The sequence below is a fragment of the Talpa europaea genome (assembly GCF_964194135.1).
Source record: "Talpa europaea genome assembly, chromosome: 15".
Classification (NCBI taxonomy): domain Eukaryota; kingdom Metazoa; phylum Chordata; class Mammalia; order Eulipotyphla; family Talpidae; genus Talpa; species Talpa europaea.
The window spans coordinates 82,999,682-83,016,898 of NC_140083.1; the positions used below are offsets into that span (position 1 = coordinate 82,999,682).

The 17,217-nt window shown below is 57.9% G+C and overlaps 1 protein-coding gene across 5 annotated transcripts; it reads left to right on the forward strand.

The window, feature by feature from the left end:
• Window positions 1–8,698: 8,698 nt before the first annotated feature.
• On the forward strand, window positions 8,699–17,217 carry OS9 (OS9 endoplasmic reticulum lectin; the record flags this gene model as incomplete). Of its 5 annotated transcripts, none has more annotated exons than XM_084255062.1 (15): window positions 8,699–8,860; window positions 9,127–9,303; window positions 10,155–10,218; window positions 10,353–10,429; window positions 10,906–11,004; window positions 12,470–12,680; window positions 12,762–12,866; window positions 13,065–13,165; window positions 13,344–13,395; window positions 13,980–14,068; window positions 14,248–14,514; window positions 14,720–14,909; window positions 15,826–15,990; window positions 16,145–16,257; window positions 16,548–17,217. In XM_084255062.1, the coding sequence occupies 15 exons, from the start codon at window positions 8,699–8,701 to the stop codon at window positions 16,671–16,673; spliced, it is 1,998 nt and encodes a 665-aa protein (XP_084111188.1). In that variant the 3' UTR covers window positions 16,674–17,217. The 5 variants fall into 5 exon arrangements, with proteins under 5 accessions (XP_084111188.1, XP_084111189.1, XP_084111190.1 ...); XM_084255063.1 differs by having other exon boundaries at window positions 14,248–14,469; XM_084255064.1 differs by lacking the exon at window positions 15,826–15,990.

Genomic DNA, 17,217 nt, shown 5'->3' on the forward strand with positions numbered 1-17,217 from the left:
GGGGGGCGAGGGGCGAGGGGGTGAGGAAGGCGCGGAGGGAGGGCGCGGGCCGCGACCCCCGGCCCCGGGGCTCTGGGCGCCCCTGCGCGTTCCCCGAGGCGCTCCGGACATCCGGCGCTCCCGGCTCTGCCGCGCGGGCGGTTCCCCCCATCACCCCCCCGCCGGCCGCGGGGCCCTGCGTCTCCCGGCTCCCCGGCGGCCCGTCCTCCCTCGCCCTGCCCGGCGCCCTCCGGCCCGGCCCTCCCCGGGCGGCGGCGGCCGGGAGCGGGGTGTCGGCGCGGCGCGCACCCGCGCAGGAGCCCGCGGGGGAGCCCCGGCCCCGCCCGCGCCCGCGTCCCCGCATCACCTGCCCCGGCGGCGCGGAGGGCGGCCCGCACCTCGCCTGGCATCCGGAGCGCACAGTCACGCGCGCTGTCGGGCCCCGGGGTGGGCGGGCGGGCGGCGCCCTCGCTCGCTCGGCCCGGTGCGCGCCGCCCCACCCGCTAGCGCCCGCCGGCCGCGGCGAGGGTCGGGTCCCGGCCGGGGCGGGCCGTGCGCCGGGGCCCGCGGGGCCTCATGGGGCCGGAGGCGGCCGGGTGGGGGCCCGGGCCCGAGCCCGCGAGGGGGGGCCTCCCGCGCGCGCCCGCCCCTCCCGCCCGCCGCGCTCGGCTCCGGCGACGTCCAGGCGCGGGGGGACGCCCAGGCCAGCGGCCGCCGCGCCCCGGGCGCGAGAACAAAGCCGGCGCGCGCCGCCCCGCGTCCCCGCCGGGCGCGAGGCTCAGGCCGCCGCCTGGCTCCGCATCTCGCGGCCGGGGGCTCCGGGGCGCCGCGCGGGGAATGCGGGCGTCGGGGCGCCGTCTGGCGGCCGCGCGGGGAGGTGGCCGCGGAGCCGGCCCGGCGGGCGCCCGCGACCCTCCGCCTCCGGGCGGCCCCCCGCGCGCCCCGCGCGCCCCCAGATAGACGGTTATCAGCGGGGGCAGCGCCGCTGCGCCAAGACGCCCGAGCCCGGCCGGCGGGGCCAAGGTCCCAGGCGCCGCCTAAGGAAACGACAACCGGTGGTTCTGCTAACGGCCCGGAGAGGTGGCCCAGACGCAGACGGCAAAGGTGAGGCGATCTGAGAGGCTCGTGGGCTCCATGTTCGTGACCCTGAGGCCTTCGGCAGCTTCCAAGGGAGCCACCGGAAGCTCCCCCCGCCTCCCCCCAGACGAGACAGCTCCCCTGGGGAACCTGCAGGGCGGCCGACCCGCCCCTGGGCCGGTCTCTCCAGCTTGCCCAGGGCGGAGTCTCTGGCTGTGAAGCTGCCCGCAGCCGCCAGCGCGAGCTCCTCCTGAAAGGTCAACTGGTTAACCCACCCCCATCAGTGACCTTCTTGATACCGAGGTCAGGAGCTGTTTTTCTGCAGGAAGCTCCTCGTAGTCAGTCTTATCACCCAGGTCCCAGGACGTGTGGTAGGGCTAGAAAATGCTAGAAAAGTTCTCATTCTCCCACTAGCCTAAAAAGTTTCCATTCCCCCTGGTAAGGGCCTCCCTGGAGGTGCGAGGGGTGAAGATGCAACCTATGAAGCTATTCGCAGCCTCTGCTGCAGGTCGAGCCCCAGCCAGGGAGCTACCCACATGGCGCAGCAGACCTCTCCTGTCTCCCCGCTGCTCCCCTCAGCAGTGGCTTTCAGTCAGTCTGCCTGTTCTGTTCCCCACTCTGTCTCTGGTGAGTCCTCTCACCTCCTGCACCTCTGGCCTGCACCCCAGTTCTTGTATGCATAAATAAATAAAATCCTTTTTAAAAAGGGCTGATAGGATCTCCCTGGTGGCGCAGCGGTTGAGCGCTGGGCTGCGAAGCTGCCCACAGCCTCTGCAGCGCCAGTTTGATTCCCAGCCTCCAGTGAGGGTCCCACATGGCGCACAGACCTCTCCTGCCGCCCGCTGCTCCCCTCAGCAGTGTGCTTGGGTCCTTCTGCCTGCTCTGCTCCCCGCTCTGGCTCTGGTGAATTCTCTCACCCTCCCGCGCTTCTGACTGTACCCAGTGCTTGTATAAATAAATAAATAAATAAATAAATAAATTTGAAAAAAAAAAAAAAACCCACAAAAGGAAGAGACAGTCCCCTCCACTTCCCGCTCGGCTGTGGTTTGAAACTATGTCCCCACAGTTTCTCCTGGTGACGGTAGCAGCCTCTGCTTTTCTGCTCTAATAAAACCTCTTTTACTCCCTCTCCACTTCTCGTTGTTTCCTTTTGACTCCAAACCCTTCCAAACCCTTTCAGATCCCCCACCAGGGAGCTACTCACATGGCGCAGCAGACCTCTCCTGTCTCCCTGCTGATGGCAGTCAGTCTGCCTGTTCTGCTCCCCACTCTGTCTCTGGTGAATGCTCTCACCCCCCGCATCTCTGGCCTGCACCCCATTTCTTGTATGCATAAATAAATAAATCTTAAGAAAAAAGAAATTTCAGACCTCATGTAACACTCCCTGTCATTGAGATGGTAGGCAAGGCTATGCCGTCAGGGCTTTAGGGGAAGGTGGGGAGAGAGGGCCCAAAAGCCCATTTCAAGGAAAATGTGGGTAGTCAAAGAGCAATAAAGGAAACCAGACTAGGTCCTGGAAAATAAAGACCCTACTCAACTGGCAAAAGGGGATTTACAGCCTCCCATCAAAACCCACCCTATTATCTAACTCCCAAGACTAATTCTCAGTCATTCAAAAGCCTGCTTCCCCTCACGGCCCCTGCTGCAGACTTGCAGGGGGAAGGGACCGCCAAGCTGGGGTTAGTCTGACTGCAAGCTGTAAACAAGCAGCTTCCTTTCCCAGCAGTTCCATTCCTGACTTGCCCAACGTCCTGTGGTTCCATGGTTCTCATCAAGGATGGATCAAGACTTAAGAGGAAAAAGTATGTAATAAGAAAAGTAAACCGTAACGACAATGGGGGAGGGAAAGGATGGACTGGTGATGGGACTGGATACAAAGAAGTGACTGGGGCCTCCCCCATGGCGCAGCGGTTGAGCGCTGGGTTGTGAAGCTGCCCACAGCCTCTGCAGTGCCGGTTCCATCCCCGGCTGCTCCCCGGCCACCGGAGGAGGGTCCCACATGGCGCGCAGACCTCTCCTGCCGCCCGCTGCTCCCCTCAGCAGTGTCCTTCGGTCCTTCTGCCTGCTCTGCTCCCCGCTCTGGCTCTGGTGAATTCTCTCACCCTCCCGCGCCTCTGACTGTACCCAGTGCCTGTATAAATAAATAAATCAATCTTTAAAAAAAAAAAAAAAGAAGTGACTGATTGGCTGGGAAAAAAGGGGAATTCTCAACTCCTTTATACCAAAAAAAATCCAGATCTAGCAAATATTTTAATACTAAAAAAGAGGAAATCATAGAATTTCAGTTGTTTTTTTTTTTTTTTAATATTTTGGAGTGGGGATGAGATCTCTAAGCAAGATAGAAGGGGGAGCTTTAATAACTTTGCCTATATTAAAAGTTTGATAAAACAGGGCCTCCCCGGTGGCGCAGCGGTTGAGCGCTGGGTTGGAAAGCTGCCCGCGGCCTCTGCGGCGCCGGTTCGATCCCCGGCTGCTCCCCGGCCACCGGAGGAGGGTCCCACATGGTGCGCAGACCTCTCCTGCCGCCCGCTGCTCCCCTCAGCAGTGTACTTCGGTCCTTCTGCCTGCTCTGCTCCCCGCTCTGGCTCTGGTGAATTCTCTCACCCTCCCGCGCTTCTGACTGTACCCAGTGCATGTACAAATAAAAACAAACAAATAAATAAATAAATAAAAATACATGCCTCTTTAAAAAAAAAATAAAAAAATAAATAAAATAAATAAAAGTTTGATAAAACAAATTGTAACAGGGTGGTGCCCAGGAAAGGGGAAGTTCCAAGTTGCCTGCCCTACCCAAGGGAGGGTGGAGCTGAGCAGGGAGGAGGAGAAACAGGAGAGGAGACTGGGGGGGAAGGAAGCAGGATGGGGGGCCAGGAGGAGGCCTGGAGGAGACACGTGGAGCAGAGACACGTCAAGAAGCTGCACCTAGCGGTTGAGCGCTGGGTTGCGAAGCTGCGCGCGGCCTCTGCGGCACCGGTTCAATCCCCGGCTGCTCCCCGGCCACCGGAGGAGGGCCCCACATGGCGCGCGGACCTCTCCTGCCGCCCGCTGCTCCCCTCAGCAGTGTACTTCGGTCCTTCTGCCTGCTCTGCTCCCCGCTCTGGCTCTGGTGAATTCTCTCACCCTCCCTCCCACACTTCTGACTGTACCCAGTGCATGTATAAACAAAAAAAAACAACAAGCAAACAAACCAGCAAACAAATAAATAAAGCATGCCTCTATTAAAAAAAAAAAAAAAAAAAAAAAAAAAAGAAGCTGCACCTGCTTCTTGGTCCTGACAGGTTGAAACAGACGCAGGCAAGAGACCCGTGGGGAGGTGGCAATGGCAGCTTTTATCTTGATTTTTTTCCTGAAAATTTATTTATTTATGCGTACAACAGCTGGGGTACAGGCCAGAGACACGGGGGGTGAGCTTTAGACATGTAGACATGTTCCCCACTCACCAGAGACAGAGTGGGGAACAGAACAGGCAGACTGACTGAAACACATTGCTGAAGGGAGCAGTGGGGAGACAGGAGAGGTCTGCTGCGCCATGTGGGGTGCTCCCTGGCGAGCCGGGGCATCGAACTTGTGCTGCAGAGGCCGTGGATTGCTTCACAGTGCGGTGCTCAACCCCAATTATCTTGATTTTGATTTTGTTCTTTTCCTCCCAGACTTGTCTGGTTGTTTCTGATCCTTTTCTGTGGGTCCCCACCAGATGGTGCTTTAGACGGGGGCAGGCTTTTGGGTCTTGCTCTGGGCCAATCCCATTTGTGTGGACTTTTGCCCACAAGGGGACAGGTAACTCTGGGTGCTAGATTTAGAAACTATATTCTTTGTCTTTTCTATATTGTTCGCTAATGGTATTAAAGTTCCTTTCCATTGAAGATCTTATATGTTTTGTCTTGATGTGGCGGGTGGCAGAACCTATTTAGAGCAGGTAGGTTTGGGGGTTCTGGGGTACCCCTCTCCCTGCCCTGTAACAAAATGGGACAAAAAGTCAAACATTGGTTAAGCCGGATAAGAGATATCCAGGAATGTCCTGCACAAATCCTTCAATTGCTATATATATTTGAAAATATTTCAAAGTAAAAATTTTTTAAAAATTCTTGCTCTTCCACTTATTTTGGTTGAAAGTGAGCATCTATTTAGGAATTTAGTGATGGTCCTGAGAAGTTGTTTCAGCACACTGCATCCAGTATTACAAAGTGACAAGTAAACATTTCTAATAATGTAATTGAAATACTAATTAAAATTTCTAGTGGAACTTCATATTAATTCCTGTATCACAGCATTTCATTCTTTCATGGTGATATTTAGCGTCTGCTCAATATTGAGTTTATCCCTCTTTTTCACCCTCTCTCTACACACTACACAAACACACACGTATACCACACACATGCCATATACTACCACACACATACAACCCCTCCCATGCCACATACATTCCTTTTGCTTAATCAATTGAATTAGCGAGGACATTGTGACTTTTTACTCCTAAATATTTCAGTAGGTAGCTCCAAAGAACAAATATATTTTTCTGATTAATCACAGTATGATTTCCAAGCTCAGGACATTTATCATGGACACAAAACCATTATCTAACATACAGTCCAATTAAAATGTCTCCAATTGTCTCAATTATGTCCTCTATAACATTCAAAGAATCTCAGTCAAGAATGGTTTACTCCTCATATCTCTAGAGTTTCCTTATCTTTGAGGATACTAAATGTATACTTATTTAAATGGTTTTTTGGGGGGTTGCACTATTTCCATTTACTCTAGAGTGAATTTTGGGATCCCGGGGCTATTGTCTTGGTTCCCAGGGTTCTTGCTGGTCAGCCAGGCAGGAGGCATCTCACCAAGGACAAAAGCCCTGGTAGGAGGAACTTCCTGGGAAACCAGTGTCTGCTGAAAACAGCAGGCAGACATTAGAATATGCTTTCACTGGCAGGAACCGTGGAGCCCCCCAGGCAGTCGCCCCTGGTCACTCCACCCCAGCTTAGACCCCCCAATAACTGCTTCCCCCACGCACGCACACTCCCTAGTACTTGCCCCACCTCTGTCCTTGATTCTAGTAAATCTGAGACCCCCTTTGAATGGGGCTGCCTTACTGCCGGTGTAGCCCCTCTAGGCCTCTCATCCTCCAACACACTTGGACTTTGAATAATCTTTCCCTTGTCCTGTGCCACTCCCAACGCTGCCGGAAGCTACTGTGAATAGGTGGGCAGATGTCAGCTGAGCTCAATGTTCCACAGTGAACAGAACAAGCCTGTGCAACAGACATGCGTTTTCCTAGGTGCCAATGGAGATTCAATTGAAAACACTGCTTTTAGGCAGGTCATTTAGGAACAGCTCCCAGCCTCCAAAATCAGAACCCTGTTGGCATCATGAAAACAGGTCCCACCTGCAACAAGCCTCTGACAGCAGGAAGCTGCCAGATGCAGGACCCCGCGGCCTCTACCAGACTTCACCTCCTGCAGAGGCAACACCTCCCGCTCCACCCCCAATGTAAGGCCTAGCTAAATTCAGCTTTCCCGGGAGTACATTTGACTGACCATAGGAATACTATCTGCAGGGGATTTAGGGAAATGTAGGTTTTTTTTAGCACTCTAGCTTCTGCCACTAGGAAAAATTTGTAGTGTGTGCTAGATACTTGGGAGTTGTAGGGCAAGTTCCCTCTCATTCCTTCAATTCCCTCCATACCAAGTGGGACGAGGCAGAACAGCCGGCTGGGTTCCTGGTCCACGAGGCCAGTGGAACTGCCCGACACCCCGCCACCGTCCCGGACCACCTGAACTTACCTGCCAGGTGCAGGGCACCAGACACTGGAAGTGGAAAGAAATTTGACTCTTCCCCAACAGAAACAAGCCCTTCAAGTTTAAGCCGGGTGAGCAGGAGGTGATTGGAGCCTGGAAAGAGGGGGGCTTATCTCCCCAGAACCCCCTAGGGTGCCACTGGGCACCCTAGCATCATCCCACCAAAGGCCACTCGTCTTTGAGGTGGAACCCTGGTCCTGGCATGACAGGAGTGACTGCCTTAGGCCCCAGGCCTTGTGTGTGCCCTGGGGGTCTCGGCTCCTCTGGACGCCTATGCCCACATCTACATGAGGTTTTCTCCTCCTGTTCCACTACAGGACTGTGTGCTCTGGACAAACACTGATGCTGACTCTTCTATCACCCACTTTTGCTCTTTGCCCTGATCCTTGTATGTACATTGATCTAAACTACAATATATGCCACAAATATCAAGTTCATTTTATTTCTTTTTCATTTTGGGGTGGAGATTCAGTATCAGTCTTTTGACTATCAGTCTTTTCAGTGGAGCGATCAGTCACCCATTACCAGCACAATGAATGGGTTAACTTTAATTATTTTATTTTATTTTTAATAGATTGTTACATTTTGTTCTATTTGATGTCTTAACATTTTTTTTTAAAGATTTACTTATTTATGCACACAACTGGGGTACTGGCCAGAGGTGTAGGGGGTGAGAGGATTCACCAGAGACAGAGTGGGGAACAGAGCAGGCAGATCTACTGAAATCCACTGCTGAGGGGAGCAGCCGGGAGTCAGGAGAGGTCTGCTGTGCCCTGTGGGTCAGCAACCTGGCAGATGTGGGTGGGGGGTGGTGGTGGTAGAGACACCCTAAAGAACCCGCCTTAACATCTCATTTCTAGCTGCCTTTTTATAGTGAGTTGAACAAAGAGAGTTCAGTAGTAAGGTGGCCTTCACTGCTGCCAGGAGATTGTGATGTCCATCCCCGGAGCTCCTGACCGCCCTCCTGACCTCAGGCTGGGCCCAGTGTGCTGGGGCTGGAAACTGAACTCAGAGCAGGCAGGCCATAAACAATAAGCGTGCACAGATTTCCTGCTCTGCTAGCTGAGTGTCTCGCCCGACCTCCTCTCCCTCCCGAGCCCTGTCATTATCACAGAATTAACGGTGTGCTTAGGGGCACAGAATGAGGAGGTTGGACATGGTTGCACAAGCAGGCGGTTTGGCGGAGTTATTTTTGGGAGAGTTTTCTCCAAAAGGCACGGTCATTTAAATGTTTTTCCGACTTCTCTCTCCAAATCAGACTGATCCGATTCCCGGGACATTTTCCCAAAGGTATGACCACGCTCTTGTTGACCCTGGCTCAGGAATCATTGTCCTCGGGTTGCTGAACTAGCCCCCGGCCTCCAGAGCTCACCACGCAGAGGCCAGCGTTGCACAGTAACTGGGTTAGCCACAAGAATGAACTTGGCAGGAATCCAGCGTGCACCCGCACACGGCCACGATTCGCCGCCTGGCGGGAGCCGGGCACAGGGCAACAAAGGACCGCAGGGTGAGCGGGTGGAGATGCGCGCGGCCGCCGCGCGAGGACGGAGAAAACCCGCTTTAAGGGGCGGGTTCGGCGACCGCGCCTCTCGGGGACTGGAGCAGGGTGGGCGGGGCTGGGCGCGCCAATGATTGGTTGGCCTCTGACCAATCACGCGTAGCGAGTGCGTTCGCTCACCGTGGTGCTCCACCCTCCCGGGGGCGTGGAGCCACGTTTACAAATCACAATGGAGAAGAGAAGAGTGACAGAATGTCTAGCCAATGAAACGCACGGCCTTGATGGGCCCGGTGAGGCCGCTGCCAGGTGGAGGGCGGAAGGAGCTGCTCTGCTAGGAAGGGGAACGAAAATGGCGGCGGAGAGGCTGCTGTCCAATCTGCTGGGGCCGCTGCTGCTGGGACTCCTGCTTCGCGCGAGCCTGACCGCTGGCGTCGGGAGCCTGAACCTGGAGGAGCTGAGCGAGATGCGTTACGGGATCGAGATCCTGCCGCTGCCTGTCATGGGCGGGCAGGTGAGGCGGCGCCGCGGGCGAGGGGCGGGGGGCGGGAGGGGCCGGGCGGGGCGGCGTCCGCCGGGGCGCCTCGGCCGGGGGGTCGCTCCCGAGGGCCGCCCGCCGAGCCCGGCCCCTGCCGCAGCGGGGTGGGGGGGGGGCTCCCCGCTGTCAGCTCCGGGCCCGCCGCCGCCGGGGACCCGCGGCTTTCTCTGACCCGCTGGCGCCTCCCCGGGAGCTGAAAGAGGGGTCTCGTTGCCCCCCTGCCCCGACCCCTGCGCCGCCAGAGCCCGGCCTCGGACGTGGTGATCGTCTCCTCCAAGTACAAGCAGCGCTACGAGTGCCGCCTGCCCGCCGGGGCCATCCACTTCCAGCGCGAGCGCGAGGAGGAGGCACCTGCCTACCAAGGGCCTGGGATCCCCGAGTTGCTGAGCCCCATGAGGGACGCGCCCTGCCTGCTGAAGGTAGAGGGGCCGAGAGGGATGGGAGGAGGGCTTGGGAGCTGGTGATTTGCCTGCGAACCAGGGCGCCTGTGGCGGCGAGGGCCGGGGAGCACCTGTAGGAGTTGCGGAGGGTCAGTAGACACTGCCCGGCCAGGACAGAGGCGAGGAGTCGGGCCAGCACTGATGACATTTTGCTGAATGTAGGGGCGGCTGAGGATAGAAGATCTCAGAATAAGGGTCAGCCAAGACCGAGATAGATAAGGCCAGTCAGTGTTGGGAGGGGGGCGGCTCCTCTAGAGAGAACTCCCCTTACTCACCCTTGCCCTGGTGCGCTGCCCCCGTATACTGCTTTATTTTCCCTGGCACTTTTGATGTGAAATCATCTTATCAATTGAATCATCGGTTTGCTTAGTTTTGGTCTGGGTCCCGGCACAAGAATATAAGTCCATGAGGTCAGAGAATTTATCCTGGTCACAGCTGTGCCCTCAAGGGCTGGAGCAGCGCTGGACTGGAGGACAAGTCCAATGACTATGTGATTTGGTCCGTCTTTTGTGTTTCTCTGACCTAAGTGCTTTGAGGAAACCCTGATATCTTATCTTTATGCAGGGGTAAAGGATTTTTAAAAATCTTTAAAAAGGAAGGGGTGGAAAGACCACAGGTGGGAAACAGCCGGGCTTTAAAGGTAACTTTCTACGTCTCAGGAGAGCAGCCTTCCCTGCACACCAGGAATGTGGACCATTGAGCAGAGGGAGATGAGAAGTAAATGAGGGGACATGTGTCTCGGAGCCTGGAGAGATTCCGATTCCAGGAAGAGACACCTGCACTCCAACCCCTGATTGGTTTTTGTTTTGCTTTGCTTTTTTTATTGCCAGACCAAGGACTGGTGGACGTACGAATTCTGTTATGGACGTCACATCCAGCAGTACCACATGGAAGGTGACTCGTGGCTACCTTTTCCCTAAGTCCTCAGCGACATGTCCTGGAAGGTGACCCGTTGCAGTCCCCTTCCCTCCTCGTCCTGTGAGACAGGATAACCCTGTAACCCTGCTCTCCTGTGGTTTCTCTTGCAGATTCAGAAATCAAAGGTGAAATCCTCTATCTTGGCTACTACCAATCGGCCTTCGACTGGGAGGATGAAACAGCCAAGGTGGCAGGAGTGTGGGAGTGGGAGCAAGAGGGCTGCAGACCAAGGGCCCTGATGAGAGTGGGAGGGTCAGGATTAGCTGTTGTGTTTTTGTTTTTTTTTTAAAGATTTATTTATTTATGCATACAAGAGCTGGGGAACAGGCCAGAGATGCAGGGTGTGGGCGGGGGGTGGTGGTGAGAGGACTCACCAGAGACAGGGCGGGGAGCAGAACAGGCAGACCGATGACATACACTGCTGAGGGAGCAGCGGGGAGACAGGAGAGGTCTGCCATGTGGATAACTCCCTGGCCGGCCGGGGATCGAACTCGTGCTACAGTGGCTGTGGATTGCTTCTTAGTGCAGTGCTCAACCCCCTGCGCCACCAGGGAGACCCCAGCTGTTGTGGTTTTTAGGGCTCGGCGGCCATTAGGACGAAGCGGCGTTCTTTCTCCCCGCTGTCTTTCTCATGCCTCTTCCCTCCTGCCGGATCCTCCCCAGGCCTCCAAGCAGCATCGCCTGAAACGCTACCACAGCCAGTCCTACGGCAACGGATCCAAGTGCGACCTCAACGGGAAGCCCCGGGAGGCCGAGGTTCGGGTGAGTTTTGAGAGGGGGCGACGCTCGCCGCGGGACAAAGCAGGTCGTGGGGGAAGAGGGCAGGTTGCGTCTTGCGGTCAGGAGAGCACCTGCCGGCCCCCAGCCCCTAAGTTTAAGACCCTGATTTCCAGCTGCCTGGCTATTCGGAGGCACTTGGAGGCGACATATCCCAAATGCCCCCTGAGAACCTCACGCGCACTTTCACCTTTTTCCATGTTTCTTCCTTTGATCACCTACGCCAGAAACCTGGATGTCCTCACTGGCTCTTCCTTCTCCTTAACTCTGTCCTCTTTCTTCACTGACAACTGCCAGCAGGCGGTGTGGTACTGGGCTCTGCTGTGGGGACGCCGGTGGGCCAGCACGTGGCTCTGCCCTCGGGGAGCGTGCACAGTGTAGAGAGGAAGACAGGGGCGGCGCCCCACAGAGAGCAGTCTGATGACACACTGAGGAGACAGGTGAAGACAAGGAATCTAGTTCTCGTGGAGACCAACACACGCCCATTCACTCCATTTCTCGTTTTCTCTAACAAGCTCCTCTCCTGCATTCAGCTCCTCCGCCTCTCACCTGCATCACTGGCAGCAGCCTCTTCCCAGTTACAATGTCTAATAAAATGCCAATGCTTTGTAAATGGTTATACTGTATTGTTTAGGGAGGAGCCATAAGAAAAATATCAGTCGGCGTTCAGTACAGACACAGTCATCCCAGGCCTGGCATTTTCAATCCCAGCGGCAGGTTGAACGTGTGGCGGCAGAGGCCCCAGGCGTGGGGGAGGGGCTGCACTGCTCTTGGCACAGACTTGCTTCTGCGGGCGAGGAACAAGCCAGATGTGCTCAGGTGCTGGTGTCACAGTACCGGGAGGAGTCTGCAGAGTTCCTCATGCTGCCTTCCAGAAATGAGACCTTTCTTTTACTTTCCGTTTCTGTTACTTTAGAAATTGCAGCGGCACAAACTTCATTTATCAAAGGCTAAAGTTAATTGATATCTTTGTCCTCTTTCTGAATAACACAAGGACCTTACAACTGTTTAACTTTTTCTATCATCTAACCACAAAGAAATACATATTTATATATGCATGGTCACATACATACACAGTGAGGTGGAACTGTGTAGCTACATGGACGCGCGCATGCGCTGTATTTCTGTAAAGCAAGCGTGGGAAACCAAAATTGCCTGGTTACTTACAGATCAGCTCCCTGAGTTCAATTCCTGTTTTTGCCTCTTATCTGCTGGTCAACCTGACTAGACGCCTCACATCAGAAAAAGTTTCTTGACCCACAGAGTTGAGCTACTAAGGCTTCCCTCATGGGGTTTCGGGATAATTAGATAAGCTAATTATACCAAGTGCCCATGCCTGGGGGTGCCACCAGTGCCTGAAGCCCGGTGAGTACCCGACAAAAGGCAGCGGCTCTAAGAGCTAGAGCCACTTACCGGCGTAATGAGCATGTGCTGGCTCCTCTGTCCTCAGTTCCTGTGTGATGAGGGGGCTGGTGTTTCTGGCGACTACATTGACCGCGTGGATGAGCCCTTGTCCTGCTCTTATGTGCTGACTATCCGGACTCCTCGGCTCTGCCCCCACCCTCTCCTGCGGCCTCCCCCCAGTGCTGCCCCCCAGGCCATTCTCTGTCACCCCGCCTTGCAGCCTGAGGAGTACATGGCCTACGTGGAGAGGCAGGCTGGTGAGTAGCCAAAAGAGAGGAGAGACTTGGGGAGGGACAAGCAGGAGGGGCCCAGAGAAATGTGTCCCGTCTTCTCTGGAGTAGACTCCAAAGAGCATGGAGATAAAATCATAGAGGATCTGCAAGGCCTGGATCCCCCGGCGTGGAGTGAGACCAAGCCCGAGCCGGTGTCCCCAGAGAAAGCAGGTAGGCCCTGTTTCACCTTCCCCGTGTCTCCACGTCTTTCCTCCCCCGATCTCACCGTCCCGTGCTGGCCGTTGGGGGTGGGGTGACAAAGAACTACAGGCCCAAACCCTTAGTAATAGAGGCGGGGAATTACCCCATGCGCCTGCTCCCTTCCATGTCACCCGTCCTGTCAGACTCCCCCTATTCTCTGAATCCTAGGTGCAGACCCAAACAGGGATGAAAGGCAGGAGCCAGATTTCTGGAAGATGCTCCAGGAGCCAGAGGGCCAGGCCCAGGGAGGGGAGGAGGTGCAGTCTGAGGTGATCGCCCGCCCCCAGCCATTTCTCTGATGAGGCCGGGCCTGGGCCCGGGTCTGGGCCTGGGTCATGACGAGATGAGCAGCACCTCCCTGGGGCGTGGGGCTCGCCCTGGCCCGCTGCTGCACAGCGTGGGAGGCACCAGCGAGCTGTGTGCCTCACCCTGGCCCTCTCCCACCAGGAGCAGGAACCCAACCTCGAGGCAGCAGATGCAGCTCCAGGCTCTCCCGATGGTGAGCCAGCCCTCCACGCCCACTTCACTGCGCGGATGTATTTCAGGGCCGGCAGGGGCTGGGGGTAGGAGGGGCCAGCACTGGGAGGGCAGAGACTTCATTTTTGTCGGTGTTGCTACTCCTTGTAGACAGCAGCTCTGTTCTCGGGCGGTAGCCACCCCAGTGGCGCCACTTCCTGCTGACTTTGTAATCCTGGATGATTTCACTTGACCTCAGTTTCCTCACCCATGAAATGGGGCTAAATAGCCCCACTCTGGAACTGAACAGACAGTAAAGAGTCTGTGTGTGGAACAGGGCGAGTGGGACCCCACGAGGAGGCACCTGTGGCCCAGGCTCTCTCGTTGCCCTAAAGGCTGAGTGACTGCCAGAGAGGCCCCAGCAGTGTGTGGAAGGGCAGGGCATGGGCGGCCTGTTAACATCCTGGGGTGCCCCTTAGGACAGCGGTCTGGGGGGGTCTTTTGGTCCCCATCTCGCTGACCAGAAAGGGCCTGGGGGCCACATCCTTCCTGGGTCTCCATCCCCTCTCCCGAGGACTTGAAATAGAATTTGAGACATGACGGGTCATTCCTACTCTTTCACCCCAGATTTTCAGAACAACGTGCAGGTCAAAGTCATCCGGAGCCCCGCGGACTTGATTCGGTTGATAGAGGAGCTGAAAGGCGGAACGAGAAAGGTGTGGGCCCTGTGGGCGGGGCGGGGCCTGCCTCCCTGCTGGAGCAGGTGGGAACCCCCTGCGCTGGGCCAAACAGCGTGCCTCCCTCCCTTTGCACCTCCCGAGTCCCCACGGCACCCCCCAGTGTGTCTCTACCAAACACTCAACTGCCTTCCTCTCCCCTGACCCCACCCGCCCAGGGGAAGCCAGTCGCAGGCCAGGAGCAGCCCGAGGACAGGACAGGCGCCCCGCAGAGGGAACCCGAAGGGAAACAAAAGGGGGACGCAGAACCTCAGAACAGGGTGGAGGAGGAGGAGGAGGAGGAAGAGGAGGAGGAGGAGGAGAGGCAGCTGCTGGGGGAGTTCGAGAAGGAGCTGGAAGGAATCCTGCTGCCGGCGGACCGCGCCCAGCTGCGCTCGGAGGTGAAGGCCGGCATGGAGCGGGAGCTGGACAGCATCATCCAGGAGGTGGGCGCAGCCAGGCCCGCTGCTGTGGGGCGGGGCTGGCCAGGGGCTGCGCGGGAGCCAGCGCCACAGGACAGCTGTTTACTTAATTAAAAGGGGGCTGGGGGGGCGCAGAGGGGAATGAGGCGTGCACACGAGGCTCGCCTGCGGAGCATGGCCCCCGGGCCCCCGCCCCCACCCTGACTCTCCTCCCCCTTGGGCATTCCAGACAGAGAAGGAGCTGGACCCCGACGGGCTGAGGAAGGAGTCGGAGCGTGACCGGGCCATGCTGGCCCTGACGTCCACTCTCAACAAACTCATCAAAAGGCTGGAGGAAAAGCAAAGTCCAGAGGTGGCGAAGAAGCACAGGAAAAGGAGGGTTGTCCCCAAAAAGCCTCCCCCACCGCCCCAGCCAGCAGGTGAGACTGTCAGAGAGGACAGAGCCGCCAGGTCCGCTGTCTTCATCCCCAGCTGGTGTCCCCGGAGGAACCCCCCGGGAGTGCTCCTTCTCCCCCTCCCGGGTGCTCCTTCTCTGCCCACCGCTGTTCCCTCTTGCCGTCCTCCTGCCTCCTCCGTCCCTTGGCCCGGTGACCTCCTCTCCCTCTCCGTCCTTTCGGAAGCAGCTGTCAGAGCTGGTCAGTCTGGTTTTCTGGCTGAGCCTGCGCGCCGGAGCCAGCTGTGGGCCGGAGCCAGCTGTGGGCCGGGCGCAGAGTGGGATCAGTAGGTGCTGAGCGGACGACTGTGAGCCTCCGTGCTGAAGACCGCACGTCCGAGCAGGATGCAGCTGACGGCCAGTTAGGGCTTCCCACCCTAGGGAGGAGGCGTTCAGAGGACCCAGCTGCTCTCAGCCTGGACAGACTTGACGTTGTTCCTTCTTCTCGCGCCCCCTTGTGGCCACTCTGCGGGCCCTGCCGTGTCCGACATTCCCGGTGGAATGTTCCTGTTTGAGACGGTCCATTTCAGTATCTGTCAACCCTGAAGTGTCTTTTGAGAGCCACCGGGGAGGCCCAAACCACAGATTTCCAACCGCTTTTTAAAACAAAGCTCGGTTGGCCCAGGTGGCCTGGTTTTTGCTTCAGAAAACAAAGCCTTTCCTGCGGGTGATGGGCAGGGCTCCTGGGGGAGGCGAGAGGGGAGGCTCCAGTTGGCGGTGGGCGCTTTGTAGGCCGGAGCGGGGCGGCGGGGGCGCACACGTGTGCGCTGAGGCCTGGCACACCTACACTTGGTTGGGAAATAAGCAACCTCCGAAGGCGGTGGCTGGCTTAGGGGAGGCGCCCGCCTTGGCCCCGGGGTCACGCCCCTGCTTTGTGTCTCCCTGTGTGTCTCCCCTCCAAGAGGAGGATCCTGAGCACAGAGTCCGGGTCCGGGTCACCAAGCTCCGTCAAGGAGGCCCCAATCAGGATCTGACTGTCCTCGAGATGAAACGGGAAAACCCACAGCTGAGACAAATCGAGGGGCTGGTGAAAGAGCTGCTGGAGAGGGAGGGGCTCACAGCTGCAGGTGGGCCCAGGGGGCGGCTGGGCTAGGAGCTGAGGCCTCCACGGAGGGGCTGGGCCCAGGTGGACTGGAGCCCTCGGCTGGGGGCCGGGGGGCAGAGGACCCGCGCTGGAGCCCCCCATCCGCTCCACTCACCTCCCATCCTGCTCCCATCCAGGGAAAATTGAGATCAAAATCGTCCGACCCGGGGCTGAAGGGGCAGAGGAGGAGGCGCGCTGGCTGACGGATGAAGACACGAAAAACCTCAAGGAGATTTTCTTCAATATCTTGGTGAGAGGACCCCGCCCCAGCCCCGGGCCCCCCGGGCCCCTCCTGCACCTGCGGCGCGAGGCAATTTAGCGCCCCATGGGTGCACCCCCCCCCACCCCGCCTTTCTCTCAGCTTCAGTCTCCTCGTCAAGCCAAGAGGGGGTTTCTGGCAGCGGTGCATCCTGGCTCCCTGCTGAGCCCCATAAGCAGGCACCCCCTCCCCCCCTCCCGCCTCCAGTCCCTCCCGCTGCAGCGCCCAGTGTGTGCCTCAGCGCTGGCGGCAGCCCCAGCTCACCCCACGCCTTCCCGCAGGTGCAGGGCGCCGAGGAGGCCCAGAAAGAGCGGCAGCGGCAGAAGGAGCTGGAGAGCAATTACCGCCGCGTGTGGGGCTCCCCGGGCGGGGAGGGCACGGGCGACCTGGACGAGTTTGACTTCTGAGGCCACCGCTCCCGCGGACTCTCAGGGGGTCCAGAGTCTTCCCGGACGGGTCTCGTCGCCTCCCACCCACCACCCGGGGCCTGAAGGCGAAACAGCAGAGGAGAGCCGAGCTGTGGACTTGGGGGGCCCGCCTGGGAGTGTGGAGGGGCACAAGGAGTGCTGCTGCTGCTGCTGCTGCTGCTGGAGCCACCTCAGAACCCCAGGCCTGCGAGTCCCTTTCTTCCAGGCCGCTCCCTTGCCCCGTCTCTCCAGGGGGTGTCGCCACCCCCTAAGCCACTGGTTCTTGTCCCCTCCCTCCCTCCCTCGGGTGTCCGTGGAGCTGTCGAGAGGCTACAGCAGGGGCTCCCGGGCCCTGCACCCCGGCCTCCTGCCGCTTGGCGCCTCCCTTCCCCTTGCTCCCGACAGCCCGTGCTTCCGAGAGGAGGCAGCTTCCCTTCGTTGCTGAGGAGATGGGCGAGGGTTGCCACCGCCTCTGACACAATCCCAGTGGAAAGGTGGGTGCCGACCTGCCCGCCGGGTTCTGGAACAATTGGGTTTCTAAATA